At 53.1% G+C, this 26,990-nt stretch overlaps 1 protein-coding gene across 2 annotated transcripts in view; it reads left to right on the top strand.

Moving 5' to 3' along the window:
• The window catches only part of Smtnl2 (smoothelin like 2), a 38,625-nt gene extending 13,767 nt beyond the window's left edge, over positions 1 to 24,858 (top strand). Inside the window, exons 1-10 of one of the 2 annotated variants that reach the window (XM_071604062.1) lie at positions 3,316 to 3,383; positions 3,520 to 3,718; positions 3,805 to 4,680; positions 11,877 to 11,964; positions 12,463 to 12,705; positions 13,246 to 13,321; positions 14,267 to 14,446; positions 15,422 to 15,539; positions 15,876 to 16,027; positions 24,314 to 24,858. In XM_071604062.1, the coding sequence (XP_071460163.1) occupies positions 4,291 to 4,680; positions 11,877 to 11,964; positions 12,463 to 12,705; positions 13,246 to 13,321; positions 14,267 to 14,446; positions 15,422 to 15,539; positions 15,876 to 16,027; positions 24,314 to 24,440 (1,374 nt within the window). In that variant the 5' untranslated portion in view covers positions 3,316 to 3,383; positions 3,520 to 3,718; positions 3,805 to 4,290 and the 3' untranslated portion in view covers positions 24,441 to 24,858. Of the gene's footprint in view, positions 1 to 3,315; positions 3,384 to 3,519; positions 3,719 to 3,804; positions 4,681 to 11,876; positions 11,965 to 12,462; positions 12,706 to 13,245; positions 13,322 to 14,266; positions 14,447 to 15,421; positions 15,540 to 15,875; positions 16,028 to 24,313 lie in introns of those variants that run through there. The other variant, XM_027922677.2, reaches the window with a different exon arrangement.
• The last annotated feature ends 2,132 nt before the right edge of the window (positions 24,859 to 26,990 follow it).

The raw sequence follows: 26,990 nt of genomic DNA, 5'->3' as shown, positions 1-26,990 counted from the left end.
CTCAGACCCAGGAAAAAGATTAATGTTAAAAATGCACACTATCAGCTTGGTGCCATAGCACATGCCTATCATCTCAGCAACTTGGGAGACTGAGGCAGGAGGATCACGAGTTCGAGGTCAGTCTCCCTGGGCAACTTAGGGAGACTCTGTTTCAAAATTAAAACATTTAAAAAGGGCTCGAGGATGTAGTTCAGTGGTAAAGCACCCCTGGTTTCAATCTTTAGTACCAGGAAAAAAAAAAAAAAGAAAAGTACAGGAGTGTGGGGCAGAGTGTCCACCGGAAAGGAGGGACAGATTTAAAGGAAGGTTTTGTAAAGGGGAGTTGTGATTACCCAGGAGGCAGGAAGAGTGTCTTCCCAGCCTCCCAGAGGCCTGAGAGTTCCAGGATTAGCCCTTGTGGTTCTGCATTAGGCAGGTAGAGCTGTGGGGAGGAGGGTAGAGACCCATGGGTTCCTCTCCTGGGCACTTCCCTGAGTCCTGGCTGGAGGTGAGACTTGGGGACTCCAAGACTTACCCACCTTGGGGCCTCTGCTCCTGTGCAGCCTCTACCATATCTTCTACCTCCCTCCTTATCTTACTCCTCTTAGCTCTGAGCCCAGCAACCTGGCAGGAAAAGATAAATGTAAGCCCTGCGTCCCCACCCCTATGGACCTCATAACAAGGCAACAGTTTCCAGGGACAGAGAGGATTTCAGGATTTGGGAGGAGGAGTGGGGGATGGTACGTTGGCTGTGGGGGTGGATTCAGTCCAGAACTCTTCCTCCTGGAGGTCTTGTTAATGTGTTTGGTTTGGGCACCTGAAGCTGCAGACCGTGGAGGGAGTATGGCTAGCTGCATATATCTTCCCCGATATGAAGCCTAATGACCAGACCAGGCTTATTAGCTGCCCCAGTAAGCTGGGGCCTCTGTGGAGGGTGTGGCAGGGCCAATCAGGGCCGGGCAGACAATAGGTCTGGCCTGGCCCCTGACCTTCCAATCTGAGTTCTTTCTGGGAGTGGGCTTTGGAGGGCACTCCATTGAAATCAGTAACTGCCTTTGATCCAGTGCGAATGTTGATGCGGCCCTAGACGCTGGTCCACGAGCCTCACAGCCCACACTTCGCTCTAATACATGTTCTCTGTAACTCACCAGAGTGACCTTTACCACTATGTCCCCAAGTCAGAATTCGGGAGCCATTCTTACCTCTCTCCTTCTTGCATCCCCCATTGTCCTCCCACCCAACAGTTATATTGGTCCCATTGACTCTCCAGTGAGACCCCTCTTCCCAGACATCCAATCATCCAATGTACTGAAGCCACACCAAGTGTGGGGACAGGCAAATGGCTGAGATAGACCCCCTCTGTGAATGGGATCCAATGTGTGCATGCAAGTGCGTACCTGTACACCCATGCATGTGGACCCAGGGGTGCAGAGGGTGCAGAAGTAGTATCAGTCTGGTGGGCAGAGCCCCCAGAATACTTCTGAGGGGCAAATTCCAGGGGAGTTGAGCCTCCCACCAACCTGGGACGCAGAGAGGAACTGCTTTGAATTGCCTAGATCTGACTGTTGCTCAGAGTGGATGTAGGAAGAGGAAGTACCTCAAATCTTGGGTTCCAGTCCAGTCTTTGAGTGCCTTGCTGAGTGACCTCAGGCCAGGTGATGCCCTCTCAGAGCTTCAGTTTCCTCATGTCAGCTCTATGCCTTTAACTTCCCTAACTATGAGGTTTGGGCCTGCCAAGGATTTGATTTTTTAAAGTGACTGGCAGGGGGCCTTGGGAAGGCTTGTCTGCCTCCTGCTTTGAGCCTAGAAGCAGAGCTGAGCAGGAGACCAGCAGGCAGTGATGGGGTCAGAGCCCAGTGAGGGGGGAGGGAGCTGGAAGGGCAGATGCCAGACCCCCAGGACTTGGTGGGAGGTCGGCCTCCATTGCTCGCTGACATCAGGGCTGGCAAATGTGGAGGGAGTTGGGCCAGGTTCAGCAGCCCTCACCTCCCTCACAGCTTGGAGTTGAGCTGGAGAGGATGGGGGGGTGATTTTCAGGGAGAGCTGGGAGGACCTTTTGGTCTAGGAGCAGAGTGGCAGCCTCCCCCCATCTGTCTTGGAGCCAGCTTCATAGATAGGGTGCTGCTGGACGGCGCTCTACCCCCTTCCCCCTCCAGAATTCCCCTTATCCTCTCTTCCTTCCTCTTCTCCTGCCCCTCTTCCCTGCCCTCCTGGTTCTCTCTCTCTTCTAGGCTCATCTCCAGCTACTGACTCAGTGGTCTGACTGCTGAGGGAAAGAAGCCAGGGGGATGGTTTGAATCTTGCACCGTCTGTCTTCCCAGGACCCAGGAGACGCCCAGTCTGCTCCTGACAGAGTCCCTACTTTAGCCCCAGAAGGAACCCTGCCCTGGCCCCAAGCAACTCCTAGATATTATCCACAGTGGCCCAGGAGGGACTAGGTAACTTACCTGAGGTTGGAGAGTGTGGATGTATCCTGGGCAGATCTCTACCATCTTCCACCCACTGAGGTTCTCATCCCAGAGACCCCAGCCAGCCTCTTCTTGAGGCTGGATCCCTGCTCAGCCTCCACTCCCGTGGCTAGGTTGTCAGTCCAGGTATATGTTCAGGTGCACAACAGCTGTGGTCCAGGGATTAACTGTCTAGGCCCTCCCAAAACTTCCTTTCTCGGGTTCTGTAAGGGAAGAGACTGGGTTTCTCCGGCTGGAACCAGGAATTTTGAACTCCAGGATCCTGTGTTCCTACCTCTTGGGGCTATGAGTGTTGTCTGGGGGCAAGGGCTGCTACAGCAGCATCTCTCAAGGTCTCTATCAAAAATTCCACCCGTAGAAAGAATGTGGGGAGCGGTTTGGCTCACCCTGTCCAGACGGCTACTTGGAACACATACACATTCGCACACACATGCAACATGCACGCCTTTTGGCACTTGACTTTCTCTTGAAATAATTGCTGGAAGGCTCCTTGGATTAGGTAACTCAGTGTTCCTTCCTGTCCCCACTGTGTGTGTATGTGTGTGGGGAGGGGCAGCAGCCAGCATCTGTTAGACTGATCCAGCTCCTGTGGGGTAGGGAATGGGTTAGAAAGCTCTGTGGCTCCAAATATCTTTGAAAGCTAAATAGGACCATGGAAACAAGCCTTTCAGTTTTCTCCTTCCTGTGGGTCATCTGGCTGTGCCTTCCCAGCCTGGGGGCCTCCTTCAAACCTTGAAAAGGAAAAGCTAATTAGGAGTTCCTCCCCCCACCCCCAAGGATGAAATGTTCTCATTTTAATTTCAAATCAGTTTTACAATATCATCCTAAAGTCACAACTATTTTCTTTCTTTTTCTTCTAATGGTTGGTGTTTGTGTGTGTTCTGGACCTGAGTCTCTTTGGGATCAGGAATGAACAGAGCATTGGAGGGAATACAGGTCAGAGCCCTGGCCTGTGGGTAGAGGCCAGGGACTGACCTCTCATGGGGGAAGGCAAGAGATTAGTTCAAGCTGCCCATGGCAGGATTTGGAGATTCCACTTTAAGCACACCCTTTCCTCCCTGTCTGCCCTCAGCCTCTCCTGGACGCCCTAATAGGGGGTTCTTTGGTGAGCCTGGAGCCCTTACTGACCATGGGTGGGAAGCGTGCCAAGGACCTTGCTACACAGAGTAGGAGAACTGGGCGTGGACAGCACATAATTGAAAAGACTGGAAGAGGACTTCGCCACCTGTCTCATTCTCCCTGAGGTCTTGTAACAGGCAAGGGCCCCACAGGTGAGTATGTGCACATAAGACACCGGAGGTGATGGGGACCTGGTGAAAGTCAGAACAGTTCTGAAGACCACTGCTGCTGCTCTCAGGTCTGAGAAGTGGGGGCATCTCCAACTCCAGTGGAACCAAGGCCCTACAGGTGAAAAAGAAGGCATAACCCTCGGTTATGGTCCCCAAGGGCCAGGGCCTTCTTCCGGTGGATCCGCAGCGCCCCCTCTCCCCGCCCCCAGGCCGCACGCTGCTCCTTCAGGGTCAAGAGGGGCTCAGACTTGGAATTTCCCGCAAAGCTTTGCTCCCCTGGAGAGGATAGGAGGTGGCAAGCTCTCCATCCCGCACCACATAGAGAATCTCCAGGGGCGGGGTGTCCCTGAGCGGGACGGGCCCCGCCTCCACAACCCCGCCCCCGCGCGGCGCCCAGTCCCGGGGCTCACGAGTCCCGCCCCGCCCTGCCTCCGCCCCTTCGGCCGCCCCTCTGGCGAGGCCAGTCCCCTACGGCCAGTCGCAGCACTGAGTTGCGGAGCTCCGATCCTCTCCCACCTCCGACGCGCTCTCAGATCGGTGCACCCTACACGGCCATGGAGCCGACCCCCGACGCCGAGGAGGCGCGCAGTGTGCGCGAGGCCCTGGGCCGCTACGAGGCGGCGCTGGAGGGCGCGGTGCGCGCGCTGCACGAGGACATGCAGGGTTTGCAGCGCGGCGTGGAGCGGCGCGTGGCCGAGGCGCTGCGCCTGGCTGGTCCCCTGGCGCGCACCGTGGCGGACCTGCAGCGCGACAATCAGCGGCTGCAGGCGCAGCTCGAGCGCTTGACGCGCCAGGTGGAAGCGCTGGGCTTGGCGACCGGGCTGTCCCCTGCGCCTGGCACGCCTAGTCCCCCGCCGGCGCCTGGGGTTCCGGACCGAGCGCCCCGCCTGGGTACTGCACGCTTCGCCAGCCATGCCACCTTCTCGCTGTCCGGCCGCAGCCAGGTGAGCCTAGGGGAGCGCTGCACACAGGTATGGGATCATGCGCGTGCGCCAAGGAGTAGGGTTCAGCGCCTTGGTGCGACCTTCCCTCCCGAGTACGTGCGCTCTCTAGCGTCTTTTGACCTGCAGGCTGGTAGGGCCTCCGCCTACCGTTGGGACTTGGTAGCGGGCGTCGCACCACCACTCCGGAGTTGGAAAGGAAGGAAGAAGCCTGCTTAGTCTGCCCGCTGCACCTGTCTCACACCTCTTCCCTAATATGGAGTCAAGTCCTGTTTGCACTGGGTTCTGCCTCCTTCTTCCCACAGTCCCTCAACTCTAAGGGACTGGGCGCTGAGGTGCAGTCCCTGAAGGTTGAGTACCGCCTGGGGCCTCTCCTTCGTGTTGGAGTGGTCAGCACCCCCCTAACCCAGCCCTCCACCTCCATTCACGCGCCTCGTGTTGCTGCTTCACTGAAGCCTGACCGCTCAAGTTATAGATTAACCTAAACTGAGAACCTGAGGGGTGTGTGTGTGTGTGTGTGTGTGTTTTGAGGAGGGATGCAGTCTGATCTGGGTTGGTTTGGGAACTTGCATACATTGCAGGGGGCAAATGCCTTACCGTGAAGAGGAGGGGGTGGGGGTACAGGTATTAAGCAGTGTGTAAATTCCTGGGGTCAGTGACTGGCCAGAGGCCGGTGTAGACCAGTCAGTACCTTGAACACGGGCCTCCCGGAGTGGCAGGTCCTGGATAGAATGTTTCCATGTGTGTGTGTGTGTGCAGTGGCCCTTAGGTGGGATTTTCCATCCTGACCAGCCATGTGCTCTGGGTTGGGATTTCCAGGGTCTGAGGCTGAGTAGCTGGCCCTGCTGCCCCTCCTCCGTACACTCTCTCACGCACTCACATCTCCTGCTGTGGGCTGGGCTGCACCTGGGGCTGGAGGAGGGGCTCTGATAAAGCCTCTGGAGGTCCCAGCCTCTGGTCGAGAGGGCCCCACATTGAGCAGTGCTAACTGTGAACAGCCAGGGATGTTCTGCTCCAAGGAGGTCTTTGTGCTGGAGCCCCAGGCTTGCTGCTACTAGTGTAGATGGTGGTATGTGGAGGGCTGTGCTTGCTGCCTCAGAAAGTCTAAAAGAACTTGCTGGCCAGGGTGAGCCTCCATGTGTAAGAGGGAGGGTAGAATTGTGCCCTGGATACTGGAGAGAGGAGTTGGGCTTTGTCCCAGTGCCCCACTTGAAGTGTCTGGAAACATGGATACACTTAAGTCTCTCCTATGAGCATGATAGTTCATATGTCCCTGGTATAAAATCACCACTGTGAGCTCACACGTGCCTAATAAACTATGTCATCGATTGTTTCTGAAGTATTATTTTAACACACATCTGCTACTTGTCTGTTTATGGAAGCAGCTGTCCAAGTTTTAAGAAAAATAATCTCAGAGTCATACATACATGTAGATATGTACACATTTAGAAGTATATATGTGATTCTCTTTAGTTGTGATTTTCTTCAATGGGAATTCACCATTCACCAGGTCAGGCTAGCCCTCCTAGTAATGGGAATGGCATTGGGGGGCTGGGTAGGGAAGGGATAGGATTCTCCTTATATCTGGCAAGCTCCCTCAGAGATGGATAGAGACCAGTAACAATTATGATGATCACAGGAGAAAGGATGGGTCTCAGCTGGGGCAGTGGTGTGTGGACAGATTGCCTTGGACAGGGTCAGGGTAAAAACCAACAGGAGTTTTGGGACATGAGAATGGGGGTGGAGAGAATAACCCTGTCTTGGGGGACTACTGGGGTCGCAGATCTGGGTGGGGGGGGTTGACTGGGAGAGGGTTATGGGGCATCCAGGTGAGGATGTCTCAGTGCAGGGGGATCCATAGATCAAGGCTGGGAGTCAGAGGACTTATGTGAGCAGAGCTGGCGGTTGGAGTTGTAGTGTGGATATGGTCTCCAGGTCCATTGCAGAGAAGGAGCCCTGGACAGAGGCAGAAAAATTTGAAGCAAGTGAAAACCAGGTCACAGAATTGCCAGAAAGCAAGAAGGACCTGGAGTGCCCACTCTTGGAAATCCAGAGAGGGGAGTCCTTCTGAAGAAGAGGTTGGGGTCAGGGATGCTGTAGCTGAGGATGGAGAGCCAGTTGGGGAGTAGTAGGTTGTGGATTTCAGAAAGGCCCTGGAGGCAGGGAGCAGCAAGTGTAGCTGAGCAGGCAAGCACAGTGGGTGGAGGATGGCTGGCCTCCAGGTGGGCCAGAGGGTGCGCAGCCCTTGAGTCTCAGCTTCCTGGGCCTGAGGCAGCTTCCCCTGCCTGACCCTAGAGGCACTGGTCCCCATTGCTCTTGCAGACTATCCTCTCAGCAGCACTGACAAAGGTCTGAGACAGCTTCTGGTAATGAAGGGGCCTGAGTAGAGCATGCACATGCTCCAGATTGTGTGCTGTGACCCACAAGCAGCCTATGATTGGGTACTTGGTCACGAACAAGGAATCAGGGCCTCACGGCAAAACTGGAGTGTGGACAATGAACACAGTTACAGCTGCTGATGTCTGGCCTTTCATATTCCGTGTGTGTGTGTGTGTGTGTGTGTGTGTGTGTGTGTGTAGGTGGGGGTGTGGTTCTGGGCCTGAGGGTATCATCCTGTGCATACTCGATGTGTGGTCAGACCTTGTGGAAGCTGGTGTTACACTGTCCCTCAGAAACAAGCAATGGATTTAGACACCTTTTTGCTGGGGACAGTTGGAGTTGGAGATGGGTTGTACTCAACATATAAATGTGCTCCAAACTCAATTCAGAAGGGATTGATCGAGTAATCCACTTTTGAGTGCATACACCTTGGTCTTGCTATGACATGGGAGGAGGGGACACAGGTTTGAACTTAATGACAGAGGATGATCAGGGGCACTCAGGGAGGATGCAGAAGCCTGAGACACTGGAGCAGACTTTTGGAGCATTTGCTGCGAGGCTTGGGGGCATTTCTTCCCAGCTAAACCTCAGTTTCCTTGTATCCAAACCAAGGTGGGTTGATCAATCTTGAAGGGCCCTGTTGAGCAGGCTGGGTAGTTAGTGCCCAATTAGTTGGGTTAACAAAAGTGTCCTGGAAGCCATTGCCATTGTGTGGCTATGAGGAGGGAGCTAGGAGCCCCCTGGGGGCCTGAGGTGGATGGTCACAGCCTGAGGCCAGGCCCATTCCCCAGGAGGCTGACTTAGGGCTATTCCCTGGAAATTTCAGCTGCTGCTAAGCTGGAGCTGCTGGGTCCCCATGGCTGAGGCAGCACAGTCCCTCAGGAACAATTGCCAGGAGCCGGGTGTCAGAGGCCCGACCAAGAAAGAAACCAGACTCTCGCCTTATCTGCCTTCCTTTCCCAGACGCATCGTGTGATAAGAGAGTTTAATGCTTTAGGGAGAAGTTTGAATTGAGTCCTTTAAAACTGTGGTGTGAGTGGAGGCAGGGCAGGGCGAACCTGTTAACCATCTTGGAACGGGGGTTCTGCCTGTCATGGGCTGTGCCAGGCACACATGTTGTCTCCCGTGTCCATGTATGAGCCTGGGTGGATCAGGAAACATGGAGAAGGCCTAAATTATTCCCTCCCCAACAAAGATGTTAAAAAAAAAAAACTTCTTTAGTAAGAGGGTCCTTTCTCCCAGAGTTCCTGAAATTGGACTTATCTCATCCCCTGCTTTTCCTGTGAATTTTCAGGCCTGGGCTTCCTCACGGGTCACCTTCCCCTCTCCAAAACAAAGCGGATTTGGGGAATCTTGGGGGTGCCAGGGCAGCTCAACAGGACCTGTCCTCAGGGCCAGGGCAGTACTTTCTACACTGATCCCCGCACACAGAGGTTCCTCCCTAGGACTCTCCCCAATAGCTGGGGCAGGTTGCCCCCACCAAAGGAAGACAGTACCCCACTGGAGGAACATGCCAGAAGCCCCTAGGGTGGGCTTGTTCTCTGGAAGAATAGCTTGCTCTACCTAGCTGGGCTTGGCCCTTTGGTCTCAGGGCTCTGTGACAGTCCCTCTAGGTGATGGTCCAGTCTCGCACCTTTACCTCCCTGTCACCTGGTTAAGACAGGTCACTGGGGCCAGAGCTCACTCTGACCAAGTTTTGGGAGAGAAGTTTGTATTGTTGTCCTCAGTCCTCTGAAAGGCCAGAGTGCTTTGTGGATAGATCCTGGAGTGGGGCAGGAGATCCCAGTCTTAACCCTTGACGTGGACATTGTTTTCAGCCAAAGTGTGAGTTTAAGGGCATCCTTTCCCTTCCCTGGACTTGGTTTCCCTGTCTGTGTGATGATGGATTGGAAGGTGGCCTCTTGGTCTGAGGCCTGGGTGGAGTCCTTTCTTCAGGTGCAGAGTACTTTGTAGTGTTGGTCAGGGGGCAGGAGGACATAGGAGTTAGGACCAAGCTCCACACCCCAGCTGCTGCTGCCCTGCTAGCTTCTTCTCTTCCTTCCTGTGCTGGGGACCCCTTAGCAGGAGTCTGTCCCACTGATAAAGAGGTGCACAACCTACTTCCTTCCTGGTCCCTGGGGCAGCATGGGTGGTGGGGGCCTGCAACATGCAGGGACAAGTGGCTGTGGGGGACTCCCCCATAAAGACCTACATTCCTGGGAAAATGATTTCACCATCAACCTGTCCCTCCAGGCCCCTTCCTGGACCTGTGAAACCTGTTGAACCAGAGTGGGGTAGATGGGGGGACATGAGACCCCAGAGAGAGCCCTGGTGACAGTGGGGGCTGGGGTTTCAGCTGACCTGCCTGGTTCTCCTCCCCATGCTGGCTTGGCTTCGGGTTAGCAGTGTGGCTCTAGGAATGCCCTCCCTACTCTGCAGTATCAGGAGACACCCTGCCCTTCTCCAGGGGTCCTGCGTCCACCAAGCTTGGCCTCTCTCCTCTACCCTTCTGAATCAGAAGTTGAGGGCTTGCCTCCTTTCCAAGGCCAGGCTCTCCTCAGGCTCTGGGTCCTGTCCTCTGTCACTTTGCCAGGTCCCCACCTCACAGATGGTCCCCTCAATTTGCTGGAGCCTTTCTCTCAGCCTGTCAGTGTGGTCCTGCCTCTTTCATCTGGAGAACACCCCCAGACCCTTTTTCTTGTTCCCCTTGCATGACCAAGATGGGTGGCTGGAGATGAACCTGCAGCCCAAGCTGCCCGCTCCTTTCTCCATCCCAAGGTTGTCTTTTGCTCTCACTCCCAGGCCTCTGATTCCATTTTGATAACCATCACCAGTGACCTCTTTTTGGCTAAACAAAAGGGACACGTTTTCCTAACCTTCTAGTCCTCGACCTCAGGCTGCCTTTGGACACGTGGCCTTCTTGATTCACTTCCCTCCCTGGCTTTCTCAATGTCCTGCTGGGTTTCTTCCTCACCTCTCTGGCTGCTCCTTCTATTCTCCCTCACAGATATCTCTTCTGCTTCTGAGATGTGGGTGCCGCATCTCAGGTCCCCCGCTGCCCCTGTGCTGGTTCTTCCTCTGCTGGGCTCCCTGAAGCCCATGGATCTTGTGACTCCTGTTTCCCCATCATCCCTCCTTTCTTTTACCCATTCGTCTCAAATATCCAACTTACCTCCTTAACTCCCTGATGTTCCAGGGACCCCTGACACCCATCATGTCTAAAATGGAAATTATTTTGCTTCCTCCGCACTCAGTCCCCAAGCCTGGGCTTGGAGCAGGCAGGGCATTCTCTCTCTTGCATCTATCCCTCTTCCACTTGGATTCCTTTCTCCCCAAAGCTCTGAGTCCTTGCCCTTGCCCTCCCACACTCTTGCCCCATGGCCCTTCCTCAGATCCCCGCCTGGGACTGTTGAGTTGATTTCACCATCTGGACTCTCCCATTCATTCCACTCTCTCTGGCTTCTGAAGGATGCCTAAAATATGCCTTTGGCTTCTTTTTGCCTAAGGAGTCAAGTCCAAGTAGTCCTGGTAGGAAGCTTGGGTTGTGGGTCATGCAGGATCAGAAGGCCTGGGCCTTGATGTCTCTCTGCTTTTGCAGCCACTGGTCTGCTGAGAATGGCTTCTGCTCCTCATGCACCTAGCTCATTCTGGGTTTGGCCCAGGCACCCCTGCCTGTCTCTGGGGAACCTCCCTGCCCCTCGGGGCTGATGTCTATCTTAGGCATCTTTGTGCTGGCTCGTCACCATCTGTCTACCTGCCAGCTTGACTTCCCCATGGCAGGGTGGGCACCCTGAGCACTGCTTACAGGAAAACCTTAGCCATCTGAGGGACAAGTTATTGTCTGGGAAGCTTGTAAACTAAGGGGCCACCTTGGAGGTGTCTAGGGAGTGGCATGGCTAACCCCTCAAGCCCACCCAGTGTGGGCTCTTAATCAAGTGCTTGGTTGGGATTTGCTTCAGTCTCTCCTGGCCAGGCTGACCCCAGCCCCATAGATTCCGAACACCACAACTGTATTAGGAGGGGATGAGACCTTGGGGGGAGAGGACTTCCCCTGGCCACACAGCCTGTCTGTTCCTCACTCTACAACCCTGTCAGTGCATGTCCCCTTTCTGAGACCTCAGGTTCCACCCATTTGGTAATTTCTCAGATGGCACTTGCATCGTCTGCTCCTGTTTTTCAAAACTGAGACTCAGAGGGGACATGATGTGTCCCAGGTCATACAGTGGGGTTGGCAGTTCAGCCAGAATCCCAGGCTTCACCCCGCTACCCCGCCTCTCGGTCTTGGCTCTCTGTCTGCCTCCTGCTGGCCCCAACCCCTGCTGCAGCCCAGGGAGGGTGGAGGGGTGGCATGGAGCCTATTAGCTCCTGCACTCTGCACATCTGGGAAGTCTCATGTCACTGCATTTAGTGGAAAGGCCTCAGCGTGAGGGACCTCTCCTGCTGCTCATGCTCCAGAGGACCTTGTACCTCCTGGTTCCTGCTACTACCATGTGGGTAGCCAGGCTGGGACGGCCCAGCTGGGAGGAGAAGGGTCCAGGTTCTCCTGACCCCGGTCATTTGGACCAGCCTGGGGGGAGGGGTGGAGCTGCCTGACACTGCTTCAGAACCCTCCACCTTGACCTCTGTCCTTAGCTTTTTGTTTGGGCTCTGGGATGAGCCCTGAGAGGCTCTGTAGCTGAGGTGGGTTCATCCCAGCTTGCTCTTGACCTTGCTCACTACTGTATCTTCTGGGGCCTGTTTTCTCTCAAAATGAGGGCTGTTCACCCTGCCTGAACTAGGAGGGGTTTGGGAAGTGGTTTGGGGGGTGGGCAGCTGTCTCAGTGGTGTCACTGTCTCAGCAGAGCGTGGACCATGATGAAGCCAGTGAGCCAGAGGTGAGACGAACCTCAAACTCATGCATCATGGAGAATGGACACCAGCCGGGTGCAGGTAGGGATGGAGGGATGGGAGAGGTGGCTGGATAGATTTGGGCATCAGGGCCTCCGCTAGGCATTTGTGCCAGCCATTTCTTGGTTGAGGGGAGGGAGGACTTGAGCCAGAGCCACAATAGGCAGAGAGCTTCCAGGAGAGCAGCCTCATTTAATGTACAGTACAACTTTTTAAACACACAGGGAAATGGGAGATCTTGAAAGGTAGTGAGCTTCCTTGTTTCTAGAGAAAAGCAAGCAGGGGGCTGAGGAGTTGTCCAAGCAATGAAGTGGACAGAGAGTGGCTGGCCGGCCAATTAGTGTTTATTGAGCTGGCTATGAGGGGAAGGTGAGAAGAATCAGATCTGATTAGAGCAGCAGGATATCCCCAGTAAGGGAGGTCAGGAGGCCCTTCCTGGAGGAGGTAGGAGGAGGGCCAGGGAGGCTGAAGCTCTCCTAGGGACTCTGAAGCTTCTCTGGCTGCCACGGCTGATGCTTCCCTGCTGGTCACATGTTCCAGGTCCAGGCGACGGACCCCCTGAAGTTGCCCAAGCTTTCTCGGCACCAGAGCCCCCCAAGCCTCGACCTGTGAGCCTCTCCTTGCGGCTGCCTCACCAGCCAGTCACGGCGGTCACCCGAGTCTCTGAGAAGTTCTCTGGGGAGACCTCAGCTGCAGCTTTATCACCCACATCTGCTGCCATCCTGGGGGGCTTCAGCTCAAGCCCCAGTGAGGCCACCACCCCCTGGACTCCCAGTCCCACTGGTATGAGCTGGAGAGAGTGGTGTGGGAGCCGAGCCCACCTCAGTCGGGGAGAGGGAGGGCAGGGCTGGAGGAGGGTGGCGGAGACTCAAGAAGCCCAGCCACCTCTGCCTGTCATTGCCTGTCACAGCTTCCATTCCTGGTGGAAGCCATGGTTGCCTTGCACATTTGGCACAGTCCCCTCCTTCAGCACCCCCAGGCCGTGTCTTGAGCTGTGGTCAGGTCTTATTGGTGTGTCGTGGCTGGGGCTGTGTGGTCTTCCAAAGGTGGGTTTGGGGACAGTGTTTTCTGGTCACACAACACAAGAGGCCCTGGGCTCTGCCCTTGAGCAAGGTAGGAGACAGTTTAGAGGACCTCTTGGATGTCACTGCTGTATGTCCCTATTCTCCTTTTTGCTTGGTTTGTTGAGGCCAGTTTAGCCCAGGGTTTCTGGTTTGTCTAAAGTGATGCCAGATAAATGGGGCAGGGCCAGAGAAAGGGAGGCTGTGGCCAACCCTCTCTAAGGCCAGGCTTGTCATTTCTCTCCCTTCCTTCATCCTACAGAGAAGAATTCCTCTTTTATTCGATCTCCGTCAAGCTCTGGCTTCGGGACAATGACAGCAGGCAAGCGCAAGGACAGGTGAGTCTTTCTCCCCAGGTGGCTTTTCTGCCCTGCCTAAGGCCCAGGCTGCCCAGACCCCCTTCAGGGAGCTCCCTGTACCGGCTCAGAAGTCAGTACCCTCCTGGAGTTGGTGCTCCCCAGAACTAAGGCTGTGGGGTTGGCTGGGAGGGTGTGAGCAGGGGGAGTGAGGTCATGGGGTTGGCAGAGAGATTCCTTTGGAGAAATATGGCAGCAGCTTGGCAGTTAAAAGATTGCAGGGGAGTGTGGGGTCTCAGCCCCCATAGTAGGAAGGAAGGCAGAAAGATGTCCCACTTTCTCTTCCTCCTTCCGCACTGGCTGGAGGGTCCCTCAGAGCTAGGCACTCCTGTCTCAGGATGAACAGATATGCAGAGAGGCCCAGGATCTGGGGCAGGGCAGCAGGGGCTTCCCCGTGCAGCAGGTCCCCCCACCCCCGCCCCCGCAGGCCAGCTGAGCTGTAGTTGGAACTGCGGGTGGGAGTGGGAGTGGCAACTGGGCTGGTCTTTCTTTCTTTGAATAATAAATGGAGAATGTGGCTTTCTGGCAAATTGTTGGGGGCAGGGAACATCAGGGGTCTTCTTTAGTGGTGGAGGAGGGAGACCTGGCCCTGGTGGGGCTGGCTCAGGGGATACCTCCTGGCCTCCCTGGCCACCCCCAGGCATTGACACCTGCCAAGGAAAGGATTTATGTCCAGAGAATGGGCCCACCCTCCTTCCGCAGTCAGGCCTGCTGGCCTGGCCTGCTGCAGACAGCAACTCAGTTCAGAAAACCTGCCAAACCAGCTGAGGATGGAGCAGGTGGGGCTTGCTTTCTGACTGCCGCCGTAGCGCCCATCCATCATGGCACAGCCTGTCGGCCTCTCTCCCACTCGGCAGGGGCTGGACCCGGGCTTAGGGAGCTAGTGACGCCAGGTCTGTGTTCCTGATATGCTGCTTCTCTCCTTAGCCCACCGTTGGTGACGCCACCCCAGTCACCCCCATCCCCACAGCTGCCAGCTGTGACTCCGGCCCCTCGCCAGGGGGAGCGTCGCAGAGAGCTGGTGAGGTCGCAGACACTGCCCCGCACCTCAGGGGCACAGGCCCGGAAGGCGTTGTTTGAGAAGTGGGAGCAGGATACAGCGGGCAAGTACGGACACTCACCCCCAGTTCAGGCCCTCCTCCCTATAGCAGGCCCAGCCTAGACTGGGGTCAGGCAGGCAGGGCATAGTAAGGCAGGGCTCTGACCTGCTCCCCAGGGGCATAACCTGAGACTAGACCTCTGGGGCAAAGTTCAAGGTCAAGGTTGAGTCACAGTGTGGGTTTATGGGGAGAAGAGACTGTAGGGGGTCTGGGTCAGGCCTGATGAGGGTCCTTCCCCTCTATTCCGAGGCACCCCAGTCTTCTATACTCCCAGTGTGCCCAAACCACCCTCGAACCTGAATTGTTCAGGATTGTCACTCCTTTAGTTTCTGGGTATGACCAGGGAGTCTGGCAGGGGTTGGTATTCCTGGTTGGAGTTGGGAGACCATGCTGCCGTTGGGCTGAACTTGCCTGAGGACCAAAGAGGTGACGTGGCAGGGCTCAGGGGCCAGCTGGCTGCCAACATGCTCTGGAGAGATGGGATTCTTGATCCTGCCTTTGCATATTTATTCAACCCCCTTTTTGGTGCATGGTATTGATATATCTTGCAGGTACAAGGGGTGGTGTAGGCACTCCTTGCTCAAGTCTAGGGAAGAATCTCAGCCAGGAAGATCCCCCCTGACCCTATAGTCAGCATCCTGACCTTAGCCATTAGGAAGTGTCCTTGGGGCCCCGAGGAGGAAACCATCCCTCCTGCCAGGAAAGAACCCTCATAAAAAGAGGACTCCATTGGATTACCCAGTGGCCCCCTGCTTACAAGTGCAAAAATTCTCAGGGGTCCTGGAGGGCTGCAAGGGGGTGATGATGGTTCTTCCAGATACCATCAAAGGAGGCTTATGGTACCTGGGGCTGTGCTGTGGGGCCTTAGCTGCACCCTGACCCAGTGTCTCCCTAGAGTGAGCAGACCTGGGGGCTGTCTAATTGGGTGGTGTAGGGAGGTCCTCCCCTCAGCCCCCACAGCAGGCCTGCCCTTTCTCCACAGGGGCAAAGGTGAGGCCCGGGCCAAGCTGAAACGGTCGCAGAGCTTTGGCGTGGCCAGCGCCAGCAGCATCAAGCAAATCCTGCTCGAGTGGTGTCGCAACAAGACCCTGGGCTACCAGGTGAGCCCTGGCCCAAGGCCAGCCAAGCTTCATCCCAGAGCTTGTCCTCCTTGATAGGGCAAGAGCCCGCCCAGGCTGAGGGAAAGGGCTAGAGCTGGAGACATGGTCCCTTCTGAGCAGGTGTCTAGCCACCGGCAGCTTGTGCTTAGAGATTTTAGGAATCCAGATCTAGGCCTGAGCAGCCCAGTCCAGCGTACCTTTAGCAGGGAGGTCTGGCGACGACTTGTTGATGAGCTGGGTGATGGTGGGCTTTGGGGCGGGGCTGGGAGCACCTGCTTGTGGGATTGAATTGGGTGCTCCCACCCCTCACTGACCCTCTCCTGGCCTTGCTTGTAGCACGTGGACCTGCAGAACTTCTCATCCAGCTGGAGCGATGGGATGGCCTTCTGTGCCTTGGTGCACTCCTTCTTCCCCGATGCCTTTGACTACAGTGCCCTGAACCCTGCGCAGCGGCAGAAGAACTTTGAGTTGGCCTTCACCATGGCGGAGTAAGTGTGGCAAGTCCTGCTGGCTACTAGCTCCAGTCCAGACCCCGAGTACTATCTCTGCCCCAGGTGGGGTCTGGGAGTAGGCAGGACATAGAGCAGCTGGCCACATAGATGAGGGACCTCTAGGCCAGTCTTCCTCAAGTCAGCTCGTCTTCCTCTTGTACAGATGGGAAGATGGAGGCCTGGTGAGGGATGTACTCAGTGGGGCCAGGCTTTCTCTGTGCCTGGTGTTCCTCCTCTTCTTGCTGGTGCTCAGCTTCTTGGGTGCAGCGTGGAAGAATGACCACAGAGCCTGAGAGACAGTGGAACAGGGTCCCTGGGGCGGTGGGTCTATCTTGTCACACTGGTGAACAGATACAATTGCTTGGATAAACCCTGGCTGCCAACCAGAAGGAAATTTGGGACATTTCAAAAGTAGATTTTGCATCCCTAAATACTATTTTAGATTTTCTGTGAAATGCTCAAAATACCAGCTTAGTTTTCTGTAACTATAACAGAATACCGGAAACTAGATAATTTATAAAGAAAAAAAAAAAGTTTATTTTGGTTCTGGAGGCTAGAAGATCAAGGTTGTAGTGCTGGCATCTGCTTGGCTTCTGGTGAGGGCCTTGTGCTGCCTCGACTCAGGGTGGGAAGAGAAAGGGCAAATGGGCATATATGCAAGAGAGGAGAGGATAAAGGGGTTTGAATGCTTTATAACAACTGTTCTCAAGATAACGAACCCACTCTTGCAGGAACTATGTTAGTCTCTTTAGGAGGACAGATCACTTATGAGCCAAATGCCTCTTAAAGGCTCCTCCACCTCTCAATGCCATGACATTGGGGACCAGTCCTCAACAGGAGCTTTGGTAGGGGCAGGCAAATCCTCTTTAAACCGTGGCACCTGCCTCTTCACGTCCCACTCATAGGAAGATTTAGGGAGGGAGGGAGGAGCAGTTCTGGGATTGGGATGTGCTTGAGAAACCAGTTTGGAATTGGGTTATTGGCCAAGGGCAACCCCTAGAGCAGCAGGAGAATTGGCTAAGTTTAGTCTATCTGTCAGGGCCCTGGCGGAGGGTGGGTGTACATTCAAACTGGGTGATGTGTGTTTCATAGAGGGACTCTTTCCAAAGGCGTGGGCAGGAGCGAGAGAAAAGGAGCAGGTTGTGTGCAGTAGCACGTCTGGGGTGACTGCAGTGCAGACCTGTTACTAGCCCTGGGTTGTTACCTCTCTGAAACTGGAGGGGACACAAGGTTCATGGAGTCAGTTCATGGCTCTCTGATAGGAGCTGTGTTTCGGGCAACTGCATGTGGCCAGCTCACAAGACCCGGCAGGGAAGGACCCCTGGGATCATCCTTGGACCTCCTTCCTCTCCTGCCCTCACAACCAGGGCTTGTGCTAGCTGACCCCAGAGGGCAGGAAGCCATCACTGTAGCCCATCATAGCCCCCCGGGGGTAGGAAGCAGGTGACAAAGTGATCCTCAGAGAGAAGGAAGGCCCACTCCAAAGCTGAGTTTCCCAATCTGGGGGCACATCGGTCATTCTCTCCCTGCCTTTGGGCTCTGTGTTGTCAGCCTCTAAGGTCGGTCCCTGGGGGACCATGTGAGTTTCTGGTCTGGGTCCTTAGTGCTCATATCCTCCTGTGTTGAAAGGGCCTCTCCCCACCTTGCCTGCCCTGCTCACTCCATTCTGGGCCTGACCACCCAGCCCAGTCCCCCATGCCAGGCCCTGAGCCTGGCCAGGGAGGAGGTGGGGCCAGTGGATCTCACACCCCACCCTTGGTATGGAAAGCCCTCCTGGACCGACAGCTGCTGGCTTGCCCTGGGGCAGAATCAGGCCTCTGGCTCTGAGCTTCTCTGCCTGACGTTTTGGAATATCCCCATGGGCCTGTTGTGTTGTCTCGGTCGACGCGCTAGGACTCTCAGCCCCTTTGGGGTCATAAGAACTCCATGTATACTTTAAAGCCTTCTCTTTCTTGGCTGCCTGGGATTAGTTGTCATCCTAATAGCAGAAACAGCTCTGGACGGGTGTGTTATGCAACTGGATCCAGACGAAGGTGGCGTGGTGCCAAGTGTCGCGGCATGATGTGGGGAGGGGGTGGCTCAGAGGAGGAGGCCCAGCTGCTTGCAACACAGAAATGGGGACTGTCAGAAATCAGACTGTTAGAATGTGGGGATTGGGGCTCCTCCTTGGGCACCTCCAGATCCACCCCTGCCACGGGGAGGCCATGCTGGGTCTATAGAATTCTTCACCATTTATGTCCAGTGGGCCAAGCAGTGCCAACTCATGCCCCGGCCACCTTGGTCACCCTCAACCCTGGGCCAAGCTGGGCTGTGGCAGGGAGAGGGACACCCTGGGCCGTGGAGTGGTGGCCTGGCGCCCCAGCTCCCAAAGAAAACAGCTTCCCTTGGCAGCTGAAGCCAGAGCCATTCCAGGCTGCGCTTTCCCAGCACGAGGTTTGAGTTCACGGAGCCTCCAGACTCCAAACAGATGTTTCTTCTATTCCCGACCTGAGGGAGGGGGAAGGGGTGGTGGAAGCTGGTCTAGGCTTTGCCTTCTCCTTTCCAGAGCAAACAATGGGGTGAAATTCTCAGCCCTGCCTCCCTGCAGCCTGAGCCTGCTCTGGCTGGGGAGGGGAGGAGGCCGCTGAGATGGGGCTCCTGAGATCAGCCCTGGCTTTTCTGCTGACTCCAGGGGGTGGGGAGGGGCGCCCTGCAGTGGGCCTGTGTGGGGAGCTTGCTCAGAGCCTGGGAAAGCGCCTCCCCGAATGAGTCACCCATGAGATTATCTCACAGGTACAAGTCGGGGAGAGGGCTGGGTAGATGGGCCGGCCTGCCTGGGGCCTTTGAGAAGGACAGCCACTTGGACAACAGGTTAGGAAAGCTGTTGGGAATCTCGGGGACACCTGCTTGAGGATATGAGCTCTGGATGTCTCAGGTGTCCCAATGAGGTCTGCCAGCAAAATCCGAGCGGATGCACAAGGGTATTGAAAGCCATCAAAAACCATGGAGGCAGGGGACAGAGCTAAGAGAGGCCGCTTGGGAGCAGGCAGCTTGAGATGAGAGAAGCCTGGTATACAATCAAGGCATGACTTTCAGAAGGGAAAAGACAGGTGGTCCCCAAACCATGCATCCACCTAGCATCGGGGAGGGAAAGTTCTCAGCTCCTATGGTGAGCAAGTGTCTTTAAGGCACAAGGACTGGAAACAGTTTGGAGTAAAAGTGGTGTGTGCGGCCCCTCCCCCCCGCAGTTTCTGGGCCCAGAGATTCCTTGTGGCCTAATCTGTGTGAGTGATGCCGTGTTGACAGCAGAGTGAGCTTCCCTTGCCTGACAGGTGTTCAGGGCCTGGAACAGGGAGGACCAGTCCCTTTTATGGAAGGGCTGAGTCAGGCAGGCGCCTGGCCCTTCTGCACCTTTCCTCCCCACCTCTCCACAGAGCCCAACGCAGGACGCTTCCCACTTGCCCCGCGTGGAATGTGTCCTGCTCTCCGGTTACGCCCCAGCAGAAGGGGCTTCCAGGCTATTTGTAGTCTCCATGTGTCTCTGTCTAAAACCAGACAGGAGGCAGCAGCCCGAGCCCTGGCTGTATTTAGAGCAGGCTTAAAAAAATAAAAATAACCCCCCCCACAAAGTCCCTCCTCTATGTCCCTTATAGGCCAGCGCTGTGGTCGCTGAAGATCACAGGTGATGGGAGTAGGAGAAAGGCCTCCAAACTGAGTGTAAGCAAGTTCATGATGTAGGCCAATGACTTGCCGGCTGGTGGCGTTGGAAGGGATCTGTACTTTCTCCTTTGGATTTTTCCATGTAGTCTGAATTAATTAAAACAAGCTTGGACCATGTTTACAAAAGCAGTTCGTTTAAAATGTAAAAGGTAACTGGGGCTTCTGATATTTTGAGGCTTAATTATTTTGATAAAAGTTAATGGGGCCGGGTGTGATTGGTTCCCATCTGTAAACACAGCCGCACACTGGGCAGGCGAATTCCAAGTTCAAAGCCAACCTGGGCAACTTAATGAGACCTTGTCTTAAAATAAGAAATAAAAGGGGCTTGGGTGTAGCTTGGTAGGGGGTGGAGATGTGTGAGGCCCTGAGTTCAATCCCTAGTACTGAATAAACAAACAAACAAACAAACATAAAAACACGTCCGTGGGGACATCACTTCCATTTTGTCCTACTGGGTCTCCTGAGTTTTATTCATCCTGTGTCTGCAGCTTCTAGGAATCTTGTTACCATTGTAGCTGGCACCAGCCGAGGGAGAATGCTCTGTCTGCGGGGACAAGTTGGAGTGGAAGGCATGTGCCCTTGAGGGTCTGGTGTGCACCATGCTGTGGTCTCAGATAGGGACACTGTTCTACATGGAGGAGGGAGACTTGGGAGCTCCCTAGGGAAAGAAGTAGGTGAGGGGCAGAGATGGTACAGAGAAAGGAAAGAAAGAGCTGAGAGATGGTAGCCACATGTTACATACTGTGACCCCTTGTCCCCCAAGTCTCAGAGACTCCATATTCTCATCTGCTTAACTTAAAAGTGACAGTGGGGTAGGATAGGGTCTAGGTGGATGGTGGCCCAGGGTCCTGATTGCCTTTTGGGGAAGTCACTGCCTGGCATGGGAGTGGAGGTGAGGCTCCACTGATCTCGAAGCCTTGCTGCCCGGACAGGGCAGGGGACGTGGGTTGGAGGGGAAGTGCAGCCTCTAGATGAAGGAAGGGGTTCACGCACCCTCCTCTGCACAGGTTGGACAATTCTGGAAAATGCCAGAAGTCAGAAGTCAGAATTCAGAGGAGAGGGTCCTGTGCTCTTTGGGGGCATAATTAAAGAACCAGAAAGATTTCATTTTAGGAATGGATATGAAGCTTCTCTTTCAGCATGTCAAGGGCTATTTTATGGGGAAAAATTAGACTGAGAATAACCTGTGGGTACATTAGGTAGAAAGTACAGTGACAGGGCGGGGGTTATAGCTCAGCGGTAGAGCGCTTGCCTAGCACGTGTGAGGTGCTAGGTTCAATCCTCAGCACCACATAAAAATAAATAAATAAAATAAAAGCATTAAAAAAAAAGAAAGAAAAAGAAAGCACCGAGGCAGGATAGCATGAGCCACGTGGGCAATGGTTTCCCCAGGATTTGAGCCACCTGGAGAGGTTGGAATGGTCCCTGGAGGAAATTAGGTCCCTCTCCCTGGTCCTAGAGGTGAGCAAGCCAAGGCAGGGTCTTGATTGAGCTGGTTGTGCTTCTGATTGATGTGTTTGGACAGATGTTTGAGTTCTCTTCTGAGGCTGAGGTCCTGGGGTCCCAGGGCTGTCCTCATTTAGCGTGGGGGGGGGCACTGAGGCTACCACTATTGGTGGTGGTAACCTGGGCTCATGTGAAACCTGTTTGCATACTTGGGATCCTGTAAATAGTAGGCCTGAGAGGGAGGAGAGAGAGAAGGTGCTCTCTCTGTGGGGCAGGGGAGGAGGAAGACACCGGATGCCAGTGATATTTCTGCAAGGTGAACTCAGGTCCTGGCTCCTCTGAAGAGTTCAGATTTTTTAGTCCTTGTCCACAAAGCACCTCTGCATGCCTGCGCTGTTCAGAGGGCTGACCTCCCTGACACTGAGCTCTGGCCTGGCCTGGGGAGAGAGGGTGCCTGCTCTTTGGGCCAAACCTACTCTTTACCCAACAAAGCTGCTGGATTCTCTTACAGGCCACCCGCTCCAACCCGAAAGGGAGGCGGAGATGGGATCCGGGACAGATGTCTCCATTTCGCCTTGACATTTGGTTTCTGATAGGAGCCCTGGAGTCTGGCCAGCACCACTGAGCCAGGCCTGGTAGTAATGTTACAGTCTTTGTCTCTGGAGCGCATGGTTCAGGGTGCCACCTTGGTGCCATGTCATTGTAGAAGCTGCAGGAGTCGTGCCAAGCTGGCTTCAAGCTCTGTGGTGGGTCTGAGGAGCCCTGGTTTGCTCACTGGGGTCTTCCCTCTGGCTGGGCTCTTTGGGGTTCAAGGTGCATAGGGACATAGTGTGGAAACACAGTCTCTTCACAAACCCTGTGGAAGCAAGAACAGAGGTGTACTTAATTTTCTTCTCAGGTAATGGGCACGGAAAGATGAAGTGATTGGCAAAGTCAGGATCTGAACCCAGTTGTTTAGATTTCACATTGAGTTTTCTTCTCCATGATCCTCTGCTGCATAAAGTGAGGTGTGATAATAAAAGCAACAATAGTGCCGGGCTTGGTGGCGCACGCCTGTCATCCCAGCGGCTTGGGAGGCTGAGACTGGAGGATCGCAATGGAGGATCTGCAACGGCAAGGCTCTAAGCAACTCAGTGAGACCTTGTCTCTAAATAAAAACAAAATAGGGCTAGGGATGTGGCTCCATGGTTGGGTACCTCCGAATTCAATCCCTGGTACCGCCCCCTTGCAAAAAAAAAAAAAAAGCAGCAATAGTAATAATCTCCAGCAGTCGATGGAGCTCTTTTGATGTGCCAGGTGCTGTTTTGACTGATTTTCATGGATTAGCTCACTAATCCTTCATGCTACTCTGTGAGGTGGATATTATTCCAGATGAGGAAACTGAGACCTGGAGAAGTTAAGTGCATTGTCCTCAATCATAGAGTTAATAAGAGACGGAGCTGGAATTTGAACTCTGACAGTCACGCACTGATCAGGGGGATAAAGAAGACTGAGAAAGCCTGGAGCTGCAGACGCACACACAGCTACAGACAGAAGGGCACTGGCGAGTGGGACAAATGCACTCACGGTTGCCCTTTTGGATCTGCCTGGTTTCAGGCCAGCTACTCCTGGTGTCCAGGAGTCCTGGGTATACTGTGAGCACAGTCAGAGGGAGCAGGGGCATCACTTGGCATCAACAAGATGCCTGCTGCCCCATCAGGACTCAGTGCTGAGATGCGCAAGGCTGTGTGTCTTGACTGATGAAGTCCATTTTCCTGCGTCCTGGGAACCCCGCGAGGTTGCAGTTTACACAGGAGTCTGTGCCAAGGTGCTGAGAGTTAGACCCATGTTTCCCAGAGTGTGAGGCACAGGGTCTGCCAGTGGGGGAGGAGCGGATACTGGAGATGGGGTGACAAGATGATTTTGAGCAATTCTTTAAACATCCAGCTATGCCCCATTAGTACTTTGTGAAATTACTGTAGTGGTTCAGCAATTTATAGAAGGTGGGGAGGGGGCTAAATATGAAACATGGAGAAAATATCAGTAAAGAAAAGAATTTCTGTGGAAGTGTATTTCACATATATCATCCTTCAGTATCCACGGTTCTAGGACCCGCCTTGGATACCCAAATCCACAGGTGCTCAAGTCCCTTATATAAAATGGTGTATTTGCATATATCCTGTGCACATCCTTCTGTAGACTGGAGATCATCTCTGGGTTACTTATAATACCTAAAACAATGTAAATTCTATGTAAATAGTTTTTATCCTGTATGGTCTAGGGGATAATGACAGTAAAAAACAAGTCTGTATGTGTTCAATACAGATGTGATTCTTTCTTTAATATTTTTTTAAAATTTTTTTAGTTATAGTTGGACCCAGTACTTTCTTTCTCATTTATTTTTATAATTTTTTTAATATTTATTTTTTAGCTTTAGGTGGACACTAAAGTGCCTCACACGTGCTAAGTGAGTGCTCTACCGCTGAGCCACAACCCCAGCCCTCTTTTTTCAATCCAAGATTGGTTGAATCTGTGGATGTGGAACTTATGCTTTATACAGGGCTGACTGTTTGTGTGTGTGCTGAACTCATGATGAAAACTATTTTTTCTTTAAGAGAAGAGTTTTTAAAATGCTAATTTGGAAGGCAAACGGGTGTATTTACTTTTTACCTTATTGGTTTTACATTTCTTTTTATAGTTTGTGCTAATTTTCCACAGGATAATGAATACATTATTACTTAAGTTGAATTCACTTAAAATTAAAGTAAGTCTGTTGAAATAAAAATATGAATTGTAGCTAGGGGTAGTGGCACATGCCTGTAATCCTAGCTCCATAGGAGGCTCAGGCAGGAGGATCCCAAGTTCAAAACCAGCCTGGGCAATTAGTGAGACACTGTCTCCAAACCCAAAAGGGCTGGGGATGTAGCTCAATGGCAGAGTGGATTCAATGCCCAGTACCACTCACACATGCACACACAAATTATAGTATAGGTGGTTCATGATTGTAAATATGGGAGCTGGGGAAATACTGTGTTAGACAGGTGACCTGGAGAGCACTTGAATGATGAATTCTGTTTGGGGGACACTGAGGACATCCCAGTTGTAGAGGGGCTGGCTGCTTGCTGGGACCATCCTTTGATGGGGGCTTCTGTGTTTCAGGAATCTGGCCAACTGTGAGCGCCTCATCGAAGTGGAGGACATGATGGTGATGGGCCGCAAGCCAGACCCCATGTGCGTCTTCACCTACGTCCAGTCGCTGTACAACCACCTGCGTCGCTTTGAGTAAAGCTGTGGGACTTGGAGAGCCAAAGAGCAGCCCAAGATGGGACTGTGGGGCTGCTTGTGTTCCTGAGTCAGGATGACCCCAGGAACAGCTGTGGTGGTGTGAGCTCACTGTTTGTTCTGTGGCGTGTGACAGCGTGCCCCTTCGTGCCCAGCCATGTTACTGATTAAAAGTACGGCTGAGCTGTGCTGGACAGCACTACCACGGCCCAGAGCTTCCAAGAAAAAGGAAAAATTCCCAGAGAGAGAGAGAGAAAGACAGAAATTGGTGCTAAGTAATAATCTTCCTAATGAAATGCTTGCCTGTGTAGATTCCGGGATGCTAAATTATGGTTTTCCCTCTGGTGAATTGGATACATTGGCTTGATAGGGTTCCATTGATTACCAAGTGTTTTTTATCAAAATACCCAGAGCCTTTTTTTACTTCCTCACACTATTGTAGGTTCCTTTCCTCCCTCCCTCTGGGCCACTGCCAGGAAACAGACCACTTAATCAGCAGCTTGACAAAGAAGACTGAAGTCTTGGGAAGAAACAATTTAATCATGCACAGATCCTGGGCAACGGGTGACCTTCAAGTCACCTTTACTCTCTGGGGGGAGATGGGAAGGCTCTTGCCTGGGTCCTACAGTGCTCCTCTTCTTCCCAGGAGGCCCAACAGGGGTTCAGCTGAGGATAGGCTCTCTGGAAGCTAACACTTTTGGGGAAGGGTAGACCCTTTGTGCTGAGTTTTTATTTGCATCTTTTTTAGAGGATTTGCTGCAGGTATTTATAAGAAGTAATTCCATCTGTACCACTGACTCATTTGTACATAAAAAGATGTGCTGAACTTGGCTTTTGGAATTTGTTATTTCTGTTTGGGAGATGTGAGTTTTATGAATAAGAGACTTTGCATATATTCAAATGAAGATCTGATTAAATCCCATTTGAACTGTTCTTGCATCAAAACCGCTTGCTGGAGAAGTTGAAAATGACATTTGCTGTCTCCCAGTTTGCCTGTCGGACACCCATCTCCATGTTGTCCAAGGAGCATGAACAAAAAATTCCCCTTGCAGATCTATCCCTTGGATGTTGACAAATGTGTTATGATAAACTGTGGCTCAAGATGGAACGTTTTGGGGGTGTTTTTTTGGGGGGAGGGTTATCGAAAAAAATTTTTTTTTCATGGTGCTGGAGATCAGACCCAGAGCCTCACCCAAGCTTGGCAAGTGCTCTACCACTGAGCCACACTCGAAGCCCCTAGTGGCCCATCAAAAGTGCAGGTTTAATTTCATGGCTGTTCACTAGTAGGATTTAATTTTTTTTTTTAGTTATACATGGGCACAATATCGTTATTTTGTTTATTTATTTTTATTTTTATGTGGTGCTGAGGATTGAACCCAGTGCCTCACATGTGCAAGGCAAGCACTCTTGTCACTGAGCCACAACCCCAGCCCAGTGGTGGTAGGATTTTAATAGAAAAATTTTTAGATTCTATAAAGCTGTAGCCATTACCTTATACTTATTCAAGAATCATTGTATAACTGGATTGGATTTTTGTTCCTGGATTTCTAAAACTTGTCTTTAAGGAGCTAATATGGGTCTTCCTCTCATGCAATAGGCTCTAAACACTGGTGCCATGTGACATCATGGAGGTACATGTACATCCCTTATGTTGGGTGCTGGGGACAGAAGATCCTTGGTGGTGGGGGAATTGGGGAGGCTGGAGGGCCATGGCAGACCTTACAGGTGACTGAGCAGTACTTCCTGTAGATTTGTTTGCAGGTTTCTTTTATTTTTCATTTTTTAATTTTTAAATTTCTTCTGGTGCTGGAACCCAGTCCTTGGACATACTAGGCAAGCACCCTACCACTGAGCTACACCCTAGCCCTTAGTGGATTTGTTTGTTCAGGCTGTAGCCTTGGCATCTTTTGGATTCTCGCACAGTGGGATCCATTCCCTCTCTAGTTCTGCTGTTGCTCATAGGCTTGGGAAGGTGAGCCCTATTATTAGCAGAGACACATACTGGAGCTTAGAGTTTCAAAACCTGAAGCCAATGTGGGAACACTAGGGCTCTATAAAAAGCATGCCTATGTGTTACCGAGCACTCACACATGTTGAATGGAGCTCTCCTGAGTTGTAGACGTGCCTTGCCCCCTCCACACATAAAGTACAGCAGATCCTGCTGGAATGGGGAGCTGTTTCTCTTAAACTTTAGGAATGGTTCCCCTTGTGTGTCTCTTGCAGAATAAGATGGACAGATATGTTTGAAGTCAGTTCCGTGATGCTCTTTGGGTGGGGAGGTGGAATGAGGGATCATAGGAGTTAATGAGTTTGAAACCTGATTTCCTCTAGGACATAGCATGTGTGTTCCAAAACGGGGAGGGGGTGCAAGCAGGACCCTCACTCTCCAGACATTGGGGACACCACCATTTTAAACTGGGATTACGTGCAAGTTCCCATTTGTAGAATCGGATTCCTCATTGCCTCTACCATGGGATGGAGGGTTTCACATCTTTTTTTCCCCCCCTCTCCTGAGAGAATCATTTCTTGGAACGGTTCATACGATTCTTCTGTT

This window comes from Marmota flaviventris, chromosome 17 (assembly GCF_047511675.1).
Source record: "Marmota flaviventris isolate mMarFla1 chromosome 17, mMarFla1.hap1, whole genome shotgun sequence".
NCBI lineage: Eukaryota > Metazoa > Chordata > Mammalia > Rodentia > Sciuridae > Marmota > Marmota flaviventris.
This window is presented reverse-complemented; position numbering and strand designations above follow the sequence as displayed.